The sequence below is a fragment of the Larus michahellis genome, chromosome 6 (assembly GCF_964199755.1).
Source record: "Larus michahellis chromosome 6, bLarMic1.1, whole genome shotgun sequence".
In the NCBI taxonomy this organism is placed as follows: Eukaryota; Metazoa; Chordata; class Aves; order Charadriiformes; family Laridae; genus Larus; species Larus michahellis.
This window is the reverse complement of record NC_133901.1, coordinates 15007826-15027664: the sequence shown is the minus strand read 5'-3', so window position 1 is coordinate 15027664 and position 19839 is coordinate 15007826. Positions and strand designations below refer to the sequence as shown.

Sequence of the window (19839 nt, the reverse complement as noted above, 5' to 3'; positions counted from 1 at the left end):
TGCCTCCTGCACTGATGTTGCTTTATTAGGATAAAACTTGCCCTTTGAGAGTCTGACCTAATAGGTCAATCCCAGCTTGAGAAAATGGGGAATACAATAGATTCCTCGAAACTAGTCTCACACTCTCTGAATGGCCTCTTTCATTTCAAGAGTTTCTCAGAACAAAGGTAGGCAGGTCCAGGCTTTCTCAGTTTTTACGTATTACCAATGCCTTTAACAGCAGATCATTTCAGAAAAGAAAACAAGTACTAAGTTCAGAAAAATCAAGGCGTCTCCGTTTCAGTTAGCACTCTTCTGGTTTATAGTAATGCTCAACACCTTACCAGAACGCTAGAAAAACCTCAGGGAAGGAAAATGGAAAGGGCTACTGCAGTTACTGACATAACCAGTCAACTATCTTTGTTTTTTGATCCTTTGGGGAAAACGATCAATCCCAGGGCAAGGTAAAAACATAGGAAAAAGGCAAACTGGCAAGGCTGCAATCGCACTCTGCTTAGAGCACAAAACACCCACAAGTCTAACTATTGCTTGATCAGCACGTCAGCCACAACGTTCATCTTCTCCAGGATATGAAAGGAGAAAACTGACAGCACGTTCTCCTCCGTCCACATTATTAGGAAGTAACCCATCCTGAAAGGTTATGGGTCTTATAAATACATTAATATGAAGAAGGGACACAAGAAAGAAGAGATCCATTATGATATACAGCTGCTGTTACATCTATGGCATGACCTTTCTTCACAGGTTTTCTTAATGAGAAGTATTCATAAACCATTATTTGAATGGCACAATAACTCTTCTTTGACACCTTTCCTAGTACAACAGAGGTCGTCTTCTAAAAGACAACGTACATGAGCTGCCCCTGGCTCAAGGAAGCCTTCCAGTCCCATACATACTACCCGTTCGGATTTCTTTGGCACATCCAGCAGATAATCATGTAATCCACTAAGCTTTACCACTCTGCACAACGCAGACTTGCTATGATCAATACAGCTCGCAATGGTAATGCCCAGCACAAAGCCACTTATAAGGCAGTACAGTGGTGTTACTCTGCAGGGGCAGAGGCTTACACCCAGTGACACAGGTCATGACTAGACAAAGTTCTCAGGTTGAGGGAGGTGATTCTGCCCCTCTGTTCTCATGAAATTCCACCTGGAGTACTGTGTCTAGCTCTGAAGGCCACAGCACAAGAAAACACGGACCTGTTGGAGCGGGTGCAGAGAAGGCCCATGAAAATGCTGGGAGGGCTGGAGCTCTGTGAGGACAGGCTGAGAGAGTTGGGGGTGTTCAGCCTGGAGAAGAGAAGGCTCTGGGGAGACCTTATTGGAGCCTTTCAATACTTAAAGGGGGCTTATAAGAAAGACTGAGATATATATTATTTGTTTTTACAGGACAAGGGGCAACAGTTTTAAACTGAAAGAGAGCAGATTTAGATTGGACATAAGGAAGAATATATATACACACTTTTTTTTTTTCTTTCCCCATGAGGGTGGTGAGCCCCTGGCCCAGGTTGCCCAGAAAAGCTGTGACTGCCCCATCCCTGAAGGTGTTCAAGGCCAGGTTGGACAGCGCTGGGAGCAACCCGATCTGGTGGGAGGTGTCCCTGCCCAGGGCAGGGGGGTTGGACTAAATGGTCTTTAAAGGTCTCCTCCAACCCAAACGATTACAATTTTAATATGAAGTTCTAGTCTGGGCATAAGTCTCCTGATGATATTTGCCATGTCCAGGTGTTCTCCTTCCAAAGAGTTTCCTCTATTGGTAATTCCAGATTTAAAGCTGTAGCAAATACTCTAATATAAAAACAGTCAATGCAATGTCTTAAGTTTCTCAAGCTCTGATCCTGCTGAGATGAGGTGTTTTTCCTCTCAAGAAGGTTATTCTTCCTCACAGCACCTGCTGAAACAATTAAATTCACATTTCTCAGAAGATCTGGAACACCCCCCCACCCCCTCCCCATTATTTTCTGTCATTCAGAGTACCACTGGACTTTATTTTATCAGAGTGCTTCACTAGGTAAAACAAGACAGTTCTGGAGTAGCCCATTCCTTCTGGGGGGGATAAATTAGCTACACGGATGAAGCCTTTTTCCCTTGTTTCTTTTCCATGACCCTCAGGCTCCTCTCTTGCCTTCAGCAACAAAGATACTGAAGTCAGTTTCATAGTCCTCATACCCATTTTGCTTTTGTGGTCCTGCCCTACTCCCGTGTTTGTGCCAAACCAGCAGTGTGTGTGGTCACAGAAAGAACTACATCAAGGAAAAAAAGTCTGGTTAAGAGAGAACTTTTGCAGGTTGTTTCTTTTCCAAGCAAATCAAATTCCCAACTTATTACATGACCTAGCTGCACACACAGCTATCACAGCCAGGGTATGTAGACGAAGCTGCTCAACATTAGCACTGCAAATGAACTGCTGTAAGAAGAAATGGCGATGTTTGTAGTTATTTCCTAGCAACGTTCTGCTGCCCAAACCAATATTATTTCACAGACAACTATCAGCAAAATCTATTATAAATTCTGTCCATATAGATCCTTTTAAAAGCTGAGAAATTCCCTACAGACAACAATTATGTGAATATCATTACTCCCTTAAGACCGTGCTCCAGTTCACTGCAGCCAGCAAACTTTTCACCACGAAGGGAGGGGCTACAGAAATCAGGAGGTGTGCTGCATCAGAGACACAAGCCACCGCAAGTGAGAAATGCAGCTTTAGGAGCGGATTGTAAAGCCCCATTTTTGTAAAGCAATTAGATAATGGCGATGGGAGGCAGCTAAATTAAGATCTGTTCTCACAAGTGTTGTCATTTAATCCAATGCCATAAGAAGTAAGCACGTTTGAGTAGTGCTATACAGATGTCAAACTGCCCCGGTCACAACAATTTGGGGGCTCACAAGAGCCACAGCATTTCTCAACTCTGAATCAGGGCAGAGAACCACCAAATAACACAGAGAAGGGCATCACAGATTAAGGCGACACTGGTGAATGACACCCCAAGCGAGACTGCCTCCTCGTACACAGAGGAGCGCCAGGCTCATGTGATATGGGATAAGTCTTTTGGAAACTACATCAAATAAAAGCAAAATCACTCAGAACCATTTGGCAAGGAGGGCAACAGAAGAGGGCAGAATTCAGGAAGAGTTCCCAAAATACTGGAAAGAAGCATGCTTTTTTTTATTTAAATAGACGACATTCCTTTGTTGCCTTTATATAAAAGGACTGTTACTTTTGTTAAGGCTATGGCTACTTCAGCAGGCACGGTTCTAGCTACCACCATCATGCTAAATGGTAGACACCAACATCCTCCAAAGGGGGAGCACATCTATTTTTCAGAAGTCCTCTCTGGACTCAACAAGGAGGAAAAGTGCTAGAGAATGAAAGTGTACCTCCTCAGAGGCGCTCCTAAAGAAATAATGGAAATATATCTTGTGACTATGAGAGCAACTGTCACCCTGAATCTAGGGATGCCCAAGAGGATGTGCAAGAGGAAAGAGCAGGAAAAGCGACAGCAGCAAATCCTCACTGTTCAACCCTCCGTGAATCCCATCGGCAGAGGCACAACCAGTTGTCCCAGAGCACAGATCAGGCTTTGCTGGCTGACTCGATGCTGAGACAGATTTACTCACAGGTTACCCTCCTGCTGCTCACAAAGCACCCCTTCACTGCTGGTACCCATCCCACCATACCAGAGCCAGCTGATTAGGAGGTGAGGATTTGTTAGGCAGGAAAGGAGGCTAATTTCACTCTGCCTCTGTTGATTACTCACAGCTGGTACCTGGCTCAGAGTACTGAAAGTCAAACCTTTTAAAGTTATCAAGCATTAGAACAGGCTGCCCAGGGAAGCAGTGGAGTCGCCATCCCTGGAGGTATTTAACAGATGGGCAGACGTGGTGCTGAGGGACATGGGTTAGTGGTGGGTTTGGCAGTGTGAGGTTGATGGTTGGACTCAACGATCTGAAAGGTCCCTTCCAACCCCAACAATTGTATGATTCTATAAGTTCAACATATTTTGTTGGAGCAGCAGGTATGGTGTGGGACACTGACCTGTCTTCACTGCCAAAGCACACCATCCTGCTGGGCCTACATCAAGAACAACGTGCAGATGAAGAATGCAAAAGCACCCATGCCACCCCCTTTTTAGCTACTTTTATTCCAAATCAAGTTGACTTTAGGAAATTCCTCCCCTTGAAGTGAGCATGAATCTTTTTCCAAGTGGTTTTCCCATAAACTTTTTTGCTATTATTACAAGCATCCAATTACCAAGAATAATAGGTTACTTTCTTTAAGCAATATGTTTTTCTTAAAAAGGTCCAGAATAAATGGGCAGCAGAAAGATTCAATGACAACAACAAAAAAAGTCAGCAGCTTCACCAATCCCCCCCTTCCTCTTTAAAATTAGTATCGTTAAAAATTACTAGCCAGGCAAAAAAAAAAATTTTAAAACAAGCTGACATTCTTATAGAAGCCTAATTTTTTTTTTTTTAAATTAAGGAAGTTGTAAGATGAAAAACCAGGCGCAATAATACAACCAACTGAAATGACAAAAATAACTGGTGAAGCTGTACAGCTGTAGTACTGTACAGGGAACTCAGCAGAACTGTTGTGAGCTACTAGAGAACTCTTAAAATTATGAGTGTACAGGAAGGGATATGTGTAGGATACACATAATATATATAGGATAACACAGTTTTCATCTATACTTAACTTCTTGTTTAAGTCCACCTATCACTATTTAAATCACTCCAAGAACATATTTCTTGAACAACAAAAATACATTTTATATTTGTATAAATTAAGCTCTAAAATGATAATTCTCATGTTTCAATAGCCAAGTTCAAGGACGGCAGAAACTATGCTTTATCTTTTGTACAGCCATGTAAGTTGATAGAAGATTTTTAAGATGTATTGCAGGTGCTTTTTTCCAGCAATTTGCAAGGGGAAAGGCTGGGGATGGAAACAACAATAACATGCGAGGAGGAAAAAAATTTTTTTTTTTTTACTTAGAAGAATAATAAGCAAAAGTATTCAAGACGCAGTAACTGAAGGCACTGGTGGAGAACACACACATTTTTCTTCCATATAAGATTTCTGTTCTCTCTGGCTGAAGGCAGCATCCAAATTGCTTTTGCTTTTTAAGCAGTAGAAATTTGCATGTTTTGGAGAGGAGGGGTTTATTTTTAAAGCCAGATTTGCTACACTCAGCATGCACCACAATCCAAACAACTGGACACAATACAACAAACCTCCTTTATGTAAACGTACCTTTAACAGTTTTGACAAAAACTTGTTTCTCTTTACTGGGGTCTTTTTCTTCTATTAGAATCCCATGGAAAATGCGCCCAAATGTGCCTACAAAGAGAACATACAATTAGTAAGTATTATATGGTTAAAAATACACTGATAACATGAACAGAATTTAATATCTATTAAGAAAACACTACCTTAAAATGATTCAGCACAGCAGAAAGTTAGGAACAACGGCCGTTAAGGAGTAAGTCCCAAATGCCCTATTAAACCAACAATATATAACCCAACCACCTCTCCAGTACCAGGTAGATTCAGAACTATTTGCAGTAAATGCTGAAAGCTTAGATAACTAAAAATTAAGGGGATAAACGTCAGAGTGAACTAATGACAGCAGCAGAATCCAGTTAAATTGAGTATCAATCCTGATGATGGGTTTATTTGTGGCATTTCAGTCTGTCAAATGTCTGCAGTAAAAAACTCCAGCTCCATCCTTTTCTCGTCCAGCAGATCTGGAATTGTCCAGTGGGAATGTTTCTCACAAAGATGAAATTTTTTTGGAAGTGTTCACAGGGAAATACTGGTTTCAGCCAACCAGTTTGAAAAAAAAAAAAAAAAAAAGAACACCACAAAACAGTATCTTATTATTGAAATGTTTCACCTCAGCTGGAAGGTGTTGGGTTTGTTGGTGTTTTCTTCCAGTCTCTCCAACATTTTTCCATTCACAAAGTTTTAACGAAGCTATTACAGGAAGAGGAGCTGCATTAAACAGCTGGAGTAAGAACAACTGCAGCATGGTAGCACACACAGAATTAACTTTTTATACCACTCAGGGTGGCAACGCTTTTCTGTCACGCTATTACTGTGGCACCAACATGTGCATCATCTTCATACAGTCTGTTCATACGTTGCAGCCCCTTCCCATTGATAAGGCTGAAAGATCTTTGATAGGGATTGCCTGAGCCAGTTGTACATCTTCTGGCATGAAAGGTGGGTCTCCTTTGGTTTCTGAATACTTAACTTGGTTTCTGAAGACAGTGCAACACTTCTATTGTCTACCCTGGGACTGCAAGTAAACTGCAAGACAGGGATCTTCAAATAGATTTAAATAATCAAATGTTTAAATAATCAAATAGATCAGACATTAGGAAGAAGTTCTTTACACTGAGGGTGGTGAGACACTGGCCCAGGTTGCCCAGAGAGGTGGTGGAGGCCCCATCCCTGGAGACATTCAAGGCCAGGCTTGACGGGGCTCTGAGCAACCTGATCTAGTTGGAGATGTCCCTGCTCACTGCAGGGGGGTTGGACTAGATGGCCTTTAAAGGTCCCTTCCAACCCAACACATTCTATGAGTCTATGAAATTGTAGTCTCATTAAGAAGCAATTTAACTAGAGACTACAGGCGACTATAAATACACAGCACGTTATTTTGCAGTAAACTAAAACCCTCCTGTCTTGGTTCCTGAAGACATCATAGGAGTGCCTTAAACACATATTTCCAATACACAGATATATGTAAAAGTCAAAAGGAAGATAGCATCTTGTACTGAAACATGTTATGGTATCAAGCTATTTATCAACAGCTGGAATTAAAGAGAACGGGGAAGCACGTGAAAGCAGTTATGACTAGAAAGTAATTTTCATGCAATCCAGTATTAGACACCGTAAGACTGTAACACAGCACTTCTGTATGGTCCACGGTTTAGGATTTTCGTTTTGATTGCTGTTTTTTCTTAACAGTCCCCTGAAAGGCTCCTATCTTAGCAGGAATTATACATCAGTGTGCTATAACATTTAGAGACAGCTCTGTGAACACACTACTTCTGCCTCGCTCTCCTCCGGGCTCCTTACAGATGATGCCGTTTGTATTCCAGACCGGACATCTAAGCCATTTCTTTGCTTCACCAGAAAACAGTAAAGGTCCACTCACTGTTAACATCTGCTCCATTTGCTAATGCGTTGCTATTTTGTTAGAAATATTTATTTTTTTTTTTTAAGACACCTACATTTTTGTCTTACATTTAGTACAATACGAGCTTGAAGCGGGTTCCGAACCAGGCACTGCACAAGCCCAGCAACACAAGAGGCCCCCACGGATCCCTCTTCCTTTGTGCACTCTCTGACCTGGTGCTTTGCATTTGCCAACCGGTTACACCACAGCAGAACCATAATCTCCTAAATTAAAGTTATTAGTTTATGTTATATTAGTTTAAGTTATGGAAGCTACTTGAAGCTTATGATGAATCTCTGGCCAAGAACTGTAAAATATTTTTAAGTTCCATTGCCAGCACTTAGGAATTCTTGCAAGTTTTATGCAAACCTTTCTATTACTTGCTTCTTCCTCTCTGAAGCTCATTTGTTCTTAGGTGACAGAAGTTCAGCTCCGCTACGATCCTGAAACTAGAACTGATGATTGTTCATCAGGATCTGTCTTCTAGTCCCCTGACTACCTTTTGAAGGTTTTGACAGACTCAAATAACAGCAGGAGGCCAAGAAATAAGATCCCAGCATTAATTGGGGCCACGTCGCATTCAACAGCCATTTAAGCCGCATCTCGCAGAACGGGGCAGCCCAGCCCTGTCAGTCGGTGCTAAACACCTAAAGCTGCGGCACTGAGTCACTTCTCGTCATCGGGTGACTCCTAACATCACAGCTACAGGCAAGAGACAGCACAGAGGGACACAAAGCACACCGCGCACGCGAAGGAAGCTTCTTTGTAGAACCGACGTTGGAGCTGAGCCCAAAACTACCCCCTTAGAGATTCAGAGGCACACATTAAATGGGGAGTGTTAGCATCCTCACATTGTTTTTCAGACAGTAACGCAAAGCATTTAGCAGTTCTACCTGTGAAGGCCGAGAACCTCACATCTCTAGCTTTGGGAAGTTTGATTTCTCATGAGCCTCAGGGAATACAGACAGTGTGTCAGCAGTAAGGGTAAATATTTAGGAGTTTTTGTCATTAAAGTCTATTTCCCAAATTCAATTTCAACAAGAACCAACTAATGTTGTGCAGGAACACTTCTAAGGTAAACATTAAACAAGACAAAAGAATCAGGTAATCTCAGAATTTTTCATATCAGAGCTGCAAATGTTGCATCTGATGATTAGATTTCCAAATCCGAAGCTATTAAATTCAGTATGTTTAGACAACTGAGGTTTCTGGGGGCTTTGGGAATTTTTTTTGATTTATTTATTTTTTCTTAAGAGAAGCTCTCCTGCAATAACTTACAGAAGTGAGTTACTTTGCCACTCACAGCCCCAACTGATTACCTCATTCCTTAGCCATCTAACCCTTTCCTTTATTTAAAGGATCAGATTATTAAGACAGAGAAGCTGAATGATTTACTGAGCATGATCAGCGACTCCCCGTTCTAACGAATTCTCAAACTGCTTTCCCCACCCCCCCACCACCCCAAATGCAAACATCATTCATCATTTTTCTCCTCCTCCAAAGTTACAAAGCTCAGAAACGTCATCCATGAGTAATTTCAGAAAAATCCAGCTATTAAAAAAAATAATATGTATATACACCATGTTGTAGTCAACAAGCATCCGAGTCCTGTACGTACCTTCTTGGAGCACATCTTTTAGAGTTATCCTCTCCCTGGAGATGGCTATGTCCTTCACTTTAGCTTTTGCTTCCATTAGAGTGACACTTTTAAGATCATTCTTCTCTATCCGTAACGTAGGATAACCTGAGGAGCCAGCAGAGCCAAACAAACCAATATAAATACCCTTACAATGAGAACACAAGCACATTGCTTCACCTCAGCACCACCTACAGGTACAAAGACACACAAGCAGCATGTACTTAAAAAGATTATAAAGATTATATATTAATCTTAAAAAGATTATAGTATTAAACAACAAACACAAGAGAAGTCATGTGAATATAACAATCCACAGCAAAAAAGTCACACAGGAATTCTAGAGAGTATCATGTAATCAAGTCTCATTATTAACACCAAGTAAATAAAACTCCTCCTTACGTAATGAAGCTGATTAACACGGCACTGCACTTCCCTGCCAACGCGGAAATAAAGATGACGGCTGGAGACTGTTAGAGAAGACCTGTTGGAGTGTGGAAGATGCCTGACCCCAGCAGCACAGAACCAAAACTACCAGTGCCCTCTTCTGGCACTTCTAGACATCTAGATACACTAATCTAGTCATAAAGATCTGAGTATTTTTGCACAAGTTTATGAATCACTAGAGAAAAAGCTTGAGAATTACTTTGATGATAGTTTTTTTTTTTAATCTAAACTTTACTGAAAACAAGATTAATATGATTGCGGAAGGACTAAGAATGTTCTTCCTGTTTGTTTTGTGCAACCTTTTTTCTTCTTATATTCGTTTTCCCCTGTGCTACTAGGGGTGTCCCATAACAGCTAAGAGACATTCTGAAACAACACAGACTGAACAGATCTAACAGGTCCCACTTAGGCATAGCGGCCACCACGCTCGCCCAGGTCAGGAGGGTTTAACCATCACTATGGGCTTGGTTTGTAGGCCACCTTCATGACAAGTCCTCCTCTCCCCTTTTGCCAGAGGCTCACTAATTAGTTTCCAGGGGTCATATTCAAATTAACCAAACAGTTAACAGGACATCAACAGCAGAATGTGATCTGGGATAAGAGATGGAAAATAAAAAGGCTGGGAAGGGACGTCAGGTGGCAAGAGGGAAAACCAGCTCAAGAATTAGTTGTATGATAAGGTCTCTTCCAAACTCTGTGGAAATGACTTTTTAAAATATATACATTTATTTATATTTTAAAATCAATGATTCCACTAAATAAATTTTAAAGGCAGTTTTTTTGCAAGGGAAAGATGAAATCAGGTGGAAAAAAAGAAGACACACACGCACCCTTTTTTTTTTTTTAAAGGAGACATAGTACAATTAGAAGAAAGCCAAAACTCTCCCAAAGTTGCAAGAGTTCAGTCTTAGGTAAACACCTGCTTCCACATGTGAGGAGGAAACAAGAAAACACAGTAGGGCTGAACAGTAATCACAACGTTTGTGCAGTGCTCCCTCATGAATTGGGATCCTCTGTATCACTACTTATTGGTTGCTTTAAATTGGTCTTATTGGTTGCTTTAAAAAGAAAAGTCAATTCATTGGGGTTTTTTTGTTTGGTTTTTTTTGGTTTGTTTTTTTTTTTTTTTTTTTTTTTTTACCTAGCTCTAAATAAAGGATCTACATTGACATTCCTACTCATTAAATCACCGAACAGTCTCTTCAGGCAATTAATACAAAACTATTGAGTATTATAGGCTGAGAGAGTTGGAGGGGTTCAGCCTGGAGAAGAGAAGGCTCCAGGGAGACCTTAGAGCAGCTTTCCAGTATCTGAAGGGGGCCTATAAGAAAGCCGGAGAGGGACTTTTTACAAGGGCATGTATAAGGGGTAAAGGCTTCAAACAGAAGACAGCAGACTTAGATTAGGTATCAGGAAGAAATTTTTCACTGTGAGGGTGGTGCGACGCTGGCCCAGGTTGCCCAGAGAAGCTGTGGCTGCCCCATCCCTGGAGATGTTCAAGGCCAGGTTGGACGGGGCTTGGAGCAACCTGGGCTGGTGGGAGGTGTCCCTGCCCAGGGCAGGGGGTCAGAATAAGATGATCTTTAAGGTCCCTTCCAACCCAAACCATTCTGTGATTCTATGATTATGGAAGAATAAAAATCACTGGTGGCAGATGAAAATAGGAGCCTTTTAATTTTCACTTTCTGAAAAGCTCAGGAGCACCAGGGTACTATTTCGGCTTGGCAGTTCCCCCTCTATTGAGAAAGACAGCAATTTGAGTTTAACAGAAAGACAGTTTGTTCCTCTGGCCAGGCTACCCATTTTTTCCTCACTTTGTGATATAAATCCTTACCTCACTTTAGATCTTTTAAAGCAGGCTCTTCAGCAGTAGCTTAAGCCGATTGAGTTTGGGAGTCCTGCCTCCCTCCGAGGCTCAGCCATGTAGACCCACAGCCTCTAAGCACCACTCTTGGTGTTCACAGAGCCAGGCTACCAGCCAGTTCAGAGACCAGAGGCAACCAAAAGCCCATCACTCTACCAAAGAGGGCGGTTTTGGGCTGGCTCAGCTCCCTGAATTGTCTTGCAGCGTAAGTCCCAGCACAAGGGAAAGGCTCATGCTCAGCCCAATGAGACTGAACTGCCAAGGAACAGCACACGTGCATCTCTACACTGTCCGGCTTCCCTACAGTCTAAACAATCCCATCCCTGCAGTCTCGCCATATGGAGGGATATGCCTCCATTAGAGGACAGACAATAATTTTTTGGAGTAAGCATTCTGCAGATAATAAATACCTCCAGTAATTATAGAATTAACACAGAACATAGCTAGCATCAGTCTATCACAGAGCATATAAAACACCACCACCTTTCCTTTTAATTCACTGCTCTTTTTAACTATTTAATGTTCTTTCAAGCAAAGCTGTGAATAAAGAGAAATCATGGATATATCACCCTTGTAAAGCTCTTTCCCCCCTTCATTTCCTTTGCAGGTTGAAGCAACAAGATGAAGAGACTAATCATTGAGATCTCTACCACCAAATACTCCAGTGGTGCCCAAGAGGGTCTGTTGCAAAGGTCTGTAATTAGATTAACACTTACTGGTTACTGGCGTTGCATTGTTTGGTGTGTCAGCTCGCAAGTACTGTGTCGTCTGTGTGGAAGGTTGGGATAAACCTTGTGAGCTACTGCTGTCACTAATGCTGTTTTAAAACAAAAATGGACATGAACATGACTGCTTGCCACTGTATAGATTCAAAATTAACGTATCGAAGTTAAAACCAGAAGATTTTCCAGGCTAGACTTTGAAAAAAAAAATGGCATTTTTAAAGTCTCTCACACATTAGAATGTATTTCAGGTAGCACAAAAATCTTATCACTTTCGAGTGTGCACAACTTCCTCCTCTTTGTTTTGCAGAATTTGCTCTGTTTTCCAGTATTTTTTCCCCACTTTCGAAAAAGTCAAGGTGACAAAACATTTATTGCAAGAACCACCCTGTCATGCCAGAAACAACAAAACTGTTATATTCCAGAGAGGATATTTATGCATTTCTTTCATGGTACAAACATCCCACTGACAATCTATGACTATGAAAGTTTGAAAGCAGCAGCCTGAGCCAAAAAAAGAAGGACCCGTAACACCCTGCAAAGCTGAACTAGCTGTTTCAGCCAGCCACCTCCTCTCTGGGCATGCCAGCCGCTCGCTCTGTCGGCTGCCCTTTAGTTCCCGTGCTGCAGCAAATACCCAAAAGATATTCCCTCACTCACTGCTGCAAACAGTTGTTTGCCCTATAGCACTGTACCTGTCTCGCTCTCGTTTACAGCCCAAACTGCCCTCACCTACTTTGTCATTCCTCTCTCCAGGGATATTTGTTGCCCCTTCCAGGGCCACCTACAACCTGTTTTTGAGATATTTCCTTTGGGTAGAAGGAGCTACACATGGTGTTCAAAAGACAGGGAAATCATAGCTTAAACTGTAGCAGGATGTTTTCCATCGTATTCTCATAGAAAAAAATCCTACAGAGAGAGCTGTAATGCCTAAGAAGAGGTGAGAAAGTTTGCAGGGACATGCAGTACCTGTTACTAGCCCAGATGTCAGGGCCAGAAGAAGCTTTTTTGATGTCCCTCCCAAACACATACAAACATCCCCTCCCTTTTTTGAAACTTAAAAGCTTCTCCACTTCTGCTGACTGCATCGGGAGAACAAAGAAGAGATTGTTTTGGGGTATAACCCTCTGTCTTGCCAAATAATCAACATTCCTTTTGCTTCTTGGGCTGCTATTGAGTGCCGACCAAGCAGCGCTAGCCATCCTTGTAGGATTTTTAGACATGCTTGGTGATGCCTCAAAAAAACCAACCTGTTAGTTTTGAAGCAAGACCTCCTCTAAAAAAAAAAAAAAAAGAAATCCAAGTCATCTCTTCCCCATCATACCATAATCACAGATGCACCTACTGAATTTATTCTTTAAAACAGAATCTACTAATTCTCACAAACCAAACATCAAGCTTACTGATTTATAGCTGGCCTCCACCTCTCTCTGGAAACCTTTCTGAAAGTCATTCCCACATTCACTGTCTTCCAGGTATAGCGTTCCAGCACAGTGTTTAGCACGAGGTTAAAAGCCACCGTTGGTGGTCTCACTACTCCACTTTAACTTCCTTTAGAGTTTTTGAATTCATATTCTCCACTGCTGCCAACTTGTTACTGCTTATTTTAACCATTCACACTATTGCATCTACAAGCTGCTTCAACACAACCCACTCTCCAGCAAATTCCCCGGGAAGAAGGGTCCTGGCACAGTCACCGCACCAAACAAACGTGGAACTTGCATTTCGTTTTCCTGCTACGTCTGGAAACTCCTTTTGTAATTTGATCACCTACTGGCCCTATAGATTTCCTTGGCTGGCTTCCTGCTGCAGGCAAGTTTGAAAAAGGAATTATTCTTTTTATGCCTGTTGCAAGTTTGAAAAACTACCTTTTTGGTTGGCTTCGTTCTGGTTTTTGGGTTTAACTTGCTCATGATTGTGAGCTTTCTTGGTTTTCTCACTTGGATACTACGTCAGCTTTTTGAAGGATGCCTTCTTGCTTTTAATAACCTCCATTATCCCACTGTTAAGCCACGCCAACTTTCTTTGGCACTTTTTCAAGGGCCTTTGATAGGAGGTATGCAAGCATTTGCTCTGAACTTTCAATACAATGTTCTTAAATAGTCCATGTGCAGCCTGTAAACTCAACTGCCTGGTTTTAGCTTCCATTTAACAACCTTCCTCATTTTTATTTAGTTCTGGTTTTGAAATTAAGAGCAACAGCAGTGGTTTTGTCACCTCTGTTGCTCCTGGGAGGTCGTTAAGCCTAATGACATCATCATCTTCAATTCAGAGCCCCTTTACAGCAATGTTTTGAGCTTGTTATTCAAAACCAAATCAAAAGTTGTTTCTCTCTCACAAGTTCCTTGACTAGTTGCTACATCAAGCAGTCACTGATCATAAGTAATGCTACTGCATAACACTGGGGCTAAATTACAACACTGAGTGAGTTTCTCAGCCAAGCACTGGAACGTCTCTAATACCCACAAACCAGAGTATTAACATTAGATTAATTTTTTAGCTTGTATCTCCACAAAAATCAAGTACAATGGAGTGGATGAAAGGACACTTGATCACACTGCTAGGCTGAGACAGTCTCTCAAAAACTCAGAGATGACACTATTCACACACTCTATAAACGTAACGCTTTTCCTTTCTGAAGTAAGGCAAGCTGCCCATCCTTTAACACCTCCTATTGATTAAAAACTCTCAGTAGACAACTAGGCACAAATGAATTGAGGGAAAACTGACAAGTCATTTGTTAGATAATCAGGCCTTGAGAAACCATTATGACTTACTACGCTGACACTCCCCAAAACCCAAGTGGTCTGGGGACATCAGAGGAGTAAATGGCAGGAGGAAAACCAGCAAGAAACAGATGAATGGATAGAGAGGAAGATGAAAAGACAGAGCTCCTCTGAGGGGCTGCAGGCAGGAACAGAAACGGTTCAAGACATCCTTTCAAGAGGAGTGACCACCCACAGGCCCGAATGTTTTCCAAAGTATTCAGTTCCAAAACTCCCTGCTGCTGAACAGTTGCACCTGATGCAGAGCCTTCACCCAGCCTCAGCAGAGCCTCGCTCCACCTGCTTTCTCAGCCCCCCTTCCGCCTCCGTGTTTAATCCCCACTCAGCTGACCGCAGTGCCCTTGGGTTCACATTACAAGTCCTTCTCACACGCATGTGGCCAATTTTGTTTTTCTGGATTGAAAATACATTTGGGAGACACCCACATTTTCAGCTTTATAACCAACCAGTTGTAATCCCCAGACTTTACCCTAAGGCCAAAGTGAATCCTGGTAAATCAATCAAAATAGAGAAAACTGAAATTCAATCTCCTGTACAAGTCAGTAAAAAAACAAGTATTTTCAGTGTGCCCAGTATCTATCAATTTTTCTTTCAACCCTGACAATCCCTATAGATCTGTCCAAATTTCCCCACTGTGTGTCCTTACACACAACTATTTTGGCAAAAACCCAACCACCACAACCCTCCCACCCCATAAACACCTAAGCACCTGCATGCCTTCTGCAGTATAGCACTTAGTACAACACTGGACAGGTAGTAATTGTTACAGCTTGACATCAAAAACAGAAATGGCAAGCTACTACGAAGTGCTCACTTTGAGACCAGAACTCCCACAAGTCTGGGTAAACGTCTCCCAAAAATGCACTTGAACAGCGTGAACACGTACCTGTCATCCAACTCTATCCTTTTCATGCTGTGGAGATGCAAGACAGCTAATATTATTGCCACCAGGAATATAACAGCACAGCACACGCCTACACTGATATAAAACACACGGGTAGAAGTGGTGGGAGCTGCGTTTACAGGATCGACTGAAATAGAAAGGTGAAAAGTTACTGAAACTTTCTCAAAAAAACACAAAAAACAAAACAAAAGAAAAAACCCACAAACAAACCCGACAACAAACCACATGTTCTTAGTTTCCAGCAGGCTGACACAGCAGGAGGGCAGTGCTGCTGTCCCCAGACTTGCCCCCATGCCCTGCCACCCAGGTCTGGGAGCAGGAGCCAGCCTGCCGAGGCAGACCACGGCAACCCCCAGAGTGGACACTGCAGCTCCTGCTGCAGCAAAGCAGGGCAAGGCCCAGCAAGCCACACCATGCCCCCTCTTATTTACTGGGACAACAGGAAGGTTCCTGCTGAAGGATAAAAGCTAACCAGGAATCTCCCCAAACAGTCTTGTTGTTCCTGCTGGTTCCACCTCACACAACCCCTCAACTCTCCTCCATGGCTCCCATGCTGCAGACACAGTAGGAACATGGACAAACGCAGCCTCCAGCTCAGCTGAGCCCTAACGCGACAAGTGGCACAGACTTGCTGGTTGGGGCTGGAAGAGCTGGAGTCGCCTGCACACCAGGACACACACCAACACAGTAAATAAAACGAGACTATTGCCTCAGTGCAGCGTGATAGCAGTGCTTACTCACTGACGGAATGTACCAGAGTGCACAACTTCAGCTTCTACTCTGCCCCGGTGAGGCCACACCTGGAGAACTGTGTCCAGTTCTGGGCTCCCCAATTCAAGGATGGGGAACTACTGGAGAGTCCAGTGGAGGCTACAATGATTATTAGGGGAATGAAGCATCTCTCTGATGAGGAAAGGCTGAGAGACCTGGGTCTGTTCAGCCTCGAGAAGACTGAGAGGGGATGTCATCAATGCTCATCAATATCTGAAGAGTGGGTGGCAAGAGGATGGGACCAGATTCTTCTCAGTGGTGACAGGACAAGGGGCAACAGACACAAGCTGGAACATGGGAAATTCCATCTCAACATGAGGAAGAGTTACTTTCCTTTGAGGGTGGCAGAGCCCTGGCACAGGCTGCCCAGAGAGGTGGTGGAGCCTCCTTCTCTGGAGATATTCCAAACCCGCCTGGATGCGTTCCTGTCCAACCTGCTAAGTAACCCTGCCTTGGCAGGGGGTTGGACTAGATGATCTCCAGAGGTCCCTTCCAACCCCCGCCATTGTGTGATTCTCCTCCTGATTTTTGGATGTGATGGGTGGATTATGGCCCCCTGACCTGAGCCTTAAGGCAGCAGTGTCATCAGGGCAGTTAAGCCTCTTTCTCAAGAGCATCTCAACTGCAGTGAGTTTTAGGGCAAAACTCTGCAGTTGCACCTTGGCAGCAGAGGGCTGTCTGCTGCACTGGCCTCCAGCGGGTGCCAAGAGCAACATGGGCAGAGGGACTGGAGGCACAAAAGACAGTAGCCCTTGCCATCCCCAATTCCAAATGATGCATTGTGGAGAACAATTACCCTGGAAGAGACAACAGGTGGTAAAGAGAAAACCAAGCAATGCGCTCCAAAAGTATTTTGGCAAAAATGTTTACATTTTGGGTAGTACAGAGGCCGAGCACAATCAGTCCGTGATATTTCCAGTTAGAAGAGGAGTGAAAGAAACTACCTCATTGTATTCACTCAATACTGACATGTTAAAACAGCAAACCAGACAGGTTCCAAAGTCAAGAAAATAGATCAGAGTCACGTACAGAAACCAGAGCCCCTAAGACATGATATAAAAAGTTGTTAGGAGACTTGGAATAGGTTTTTCCTTCTTCACTAGTATATATTCCCAGTTAACACAACTAATTACAAAAAATCCTACTAAAATACTGGGTAAAGTATAAGCTACCTAGGGAGTGTTTTCATAGGGAAAGCTGTGGAAACACAAAGAACGTCACAAGTTTTTTGTTTTTTACACCTGAAGTTGTATGCTCAGAATTACTTACAGAGAGCCTTGCTGCTGTTTTTATCAGATGTTGGAGATTTTACTTCTGGTTCAAGCTCTAAACAGATGAGAGAAAACCATTAAGTTTGTTACACATTTATTATTGTAGCTCATCACAGGAAGTCAATTGCCTCATTTGTGGAAAAACAAATCTGCTTTTCCAAATACATAAATTGACTTAAGGACTATAGCTGTCTCTAGATTTCCATTTTAAATACACAGCCACTGTATAATAGTAATCACACTTAGGACACACGGGTGAGATGTATTTCACCACTAATACACACGTCCATTGAGGCCACGATTCAACCCACTGAATCCACCTACCTCCAAAAACCCTCCAGCTTGTCCACCAAAGTCCAAAGCAGCAGACAGTAGGAAGAGGAGGTGCAGAGTATGTGAGTGTACACTAAGACACTAAACAACAAAGACCTCATAGAATCAGTTACTTACAGGACAGAAAATAATTTCTTGAATGTTCCATCACTACACTGACCTTTTGGAAGAAATTCTGGCTCCAGCCTAGTGCTACTCATCCTAGGAAGAAGTTAGAGATGCAGCCACAGGCAACTGTGCCTTCTCAGCTGATCTACAGTCATGAGTGGTTTAAAACTGAAGGATGAAAGAGGTAATGCCTGATTAAATACTCATAAACATGGAACAAAAGGCACAAGGATTATACTCAAGTCCGTGTCTGAAAGCAGTCCTTTAGAAAGGGGATAAATCTTTATTAAGCTTACTACAAGTCTGGTCACTAAGAGAAGGCGTGCAAACCAAGGGAAAGCAGGCTGTGGAGACGACTTGAGCTGAACCTCACTGAGGATTTGCAGGCAGTTGAGGCAACAGAAGGGATTTCTGTGGCTGCAAAGGTGCAGTCCCACCTGCACATCCCCCTTCCTGCTCCCAGCTGTGAAGAGCTGCTTCCTCCCCAGCACAGCCCCTTCCGACTCCTTGGTAAGCCAGTTCAGCCTGATAAACTTGTCAAAAAAGTAATCTGGAAGAGGGAAAAATCTGAGAGTTTTTCTTTTTTTTTTTTCCCCCTTCCTTTTTTAAACTTTAGGAGGAACTATTACGTATGCCTTGAGCAAAACCGCTAGCAAGTTCCTGCCTATTTTTAACTTATGCACTAAATTAAATCAGAAATCCCCGGATGCTCTATACCAATCAACACACAAAGAAAGCCATTGACATTTTTATGAACCCACAGAAACATGATCTCGCTAAGAATCACTTCTGCATAATTAAGGAAGCAGCTCACACACACACAGAGCAGGTAAATGTGTGGTGCCGATGGAAACATCCTCTGCACATGCACAGCAGCTCAATAAGCTACGAACGCATAAACAGTGCTGACTTCCCCCACTTCGAACATTTGAAAAAATACCTAGGAAAACATGAAATAAAGGTAAAAGTGTCTTTCTTTCAAAAGATTATCAGCAAGACCTCCATTTCCACTAGAAAAAAAGATACACTTCAAATTAAGAACAATCCTCCTGTAACATCAACGCAAGGAACAGGAGTATCACAACATTATGCGCTAAAAAGCTAGGCTAGCTCTTTCACCCACACCTCCCAGAAGTTCATCCTTAGACACTCATACTCAAGAGAAGTGATAACTCCCCTCTGAAAAGCCAACTACTGTCCTCAAAGGCTCCAAGTAAACTGAAAAGTGCCAGAAGGAATACGTCAATAGAGAGGTGGCCATCCTCAAACACTGCCCAAGAAGAGGATACCACAGCTATTTTTAAGGATGGTACAGTTCTTGGGATTTTCCAAAACGACTTTCTTCTGATGCCTATGAAAATACTTCTAGGAAGCAGCAACAGGCGCTAGTAACGATCCAACAGCAAATTGTCCTTGCAGCTTCCCAAATCAAGACACAGAAGAGTCAATCTGGGATTTCTGAAGTCAGCATTATCTACCAAGATCATTTTGTACTCCAAGTCTAAAAGACTAACACCCACTTACATTCACTAAACAGCCAATTTTCAGTTAATTCCTATTTATAAACTAAGTAGATCTTGTTGGTAATTCTTAGAACAATTCAAATATCCAGAGTGCTGCAGTTTTGAGGAAACTAGTTTCCTCCTTCCTCTCTTGCCAGCAGAGAAAATGCTTTTTGCTATATATATATATATATCTAAGAAGGTCAGTCAATGCAGCAGGACACTTGGGGAATTTGTTCATCCATCAGCTTCTGCTTTTACCAAAAGTCCCCATTCGTCTCTAAGAGCCAGAATTTTACCTGGTTT

The 19839-nt window shown here is 42.5% G+C and overlaps 1 protein-coding gene across 2 annotated transcripts in view; it reads right to left on the bottom strand.

Annotated features, from left to right (window-relative positions):
- The window catches only part of RYK (receptor like tyrosine kinase), a 64124-nt gene that overhangs the window by 21690 nt on the left and 22595 nt on the right, over positions 1-19839 (bottom strand). Inside the window, exons 5-9 of one of the 2 annotated variants that reach the window (XM_074591348.1) lie at positions 17589-17645; positions 15531-15675; positions 11853-11953; positions 8808-8942; positions 5257-5343 (exon numbers count right to left, since the gene is read on the bottom strand). In XM_074591348.1, the coding sequence (XP_074447449.1) occupies positions 5257-5343; positions 8808-8942; positions 11853-11953; positions 15531-15675; positions 17589-17645 (525 nt within the window). The remainder of the gene's footprint in view (positions 1-5256; positions 5344-8807; positions 8943-11852; positions 11954-15530; positions 15676-17588; positions 17646-19839) is intronic. The other variant, XM_074591349.1, reaches the window with a different exon arrangement.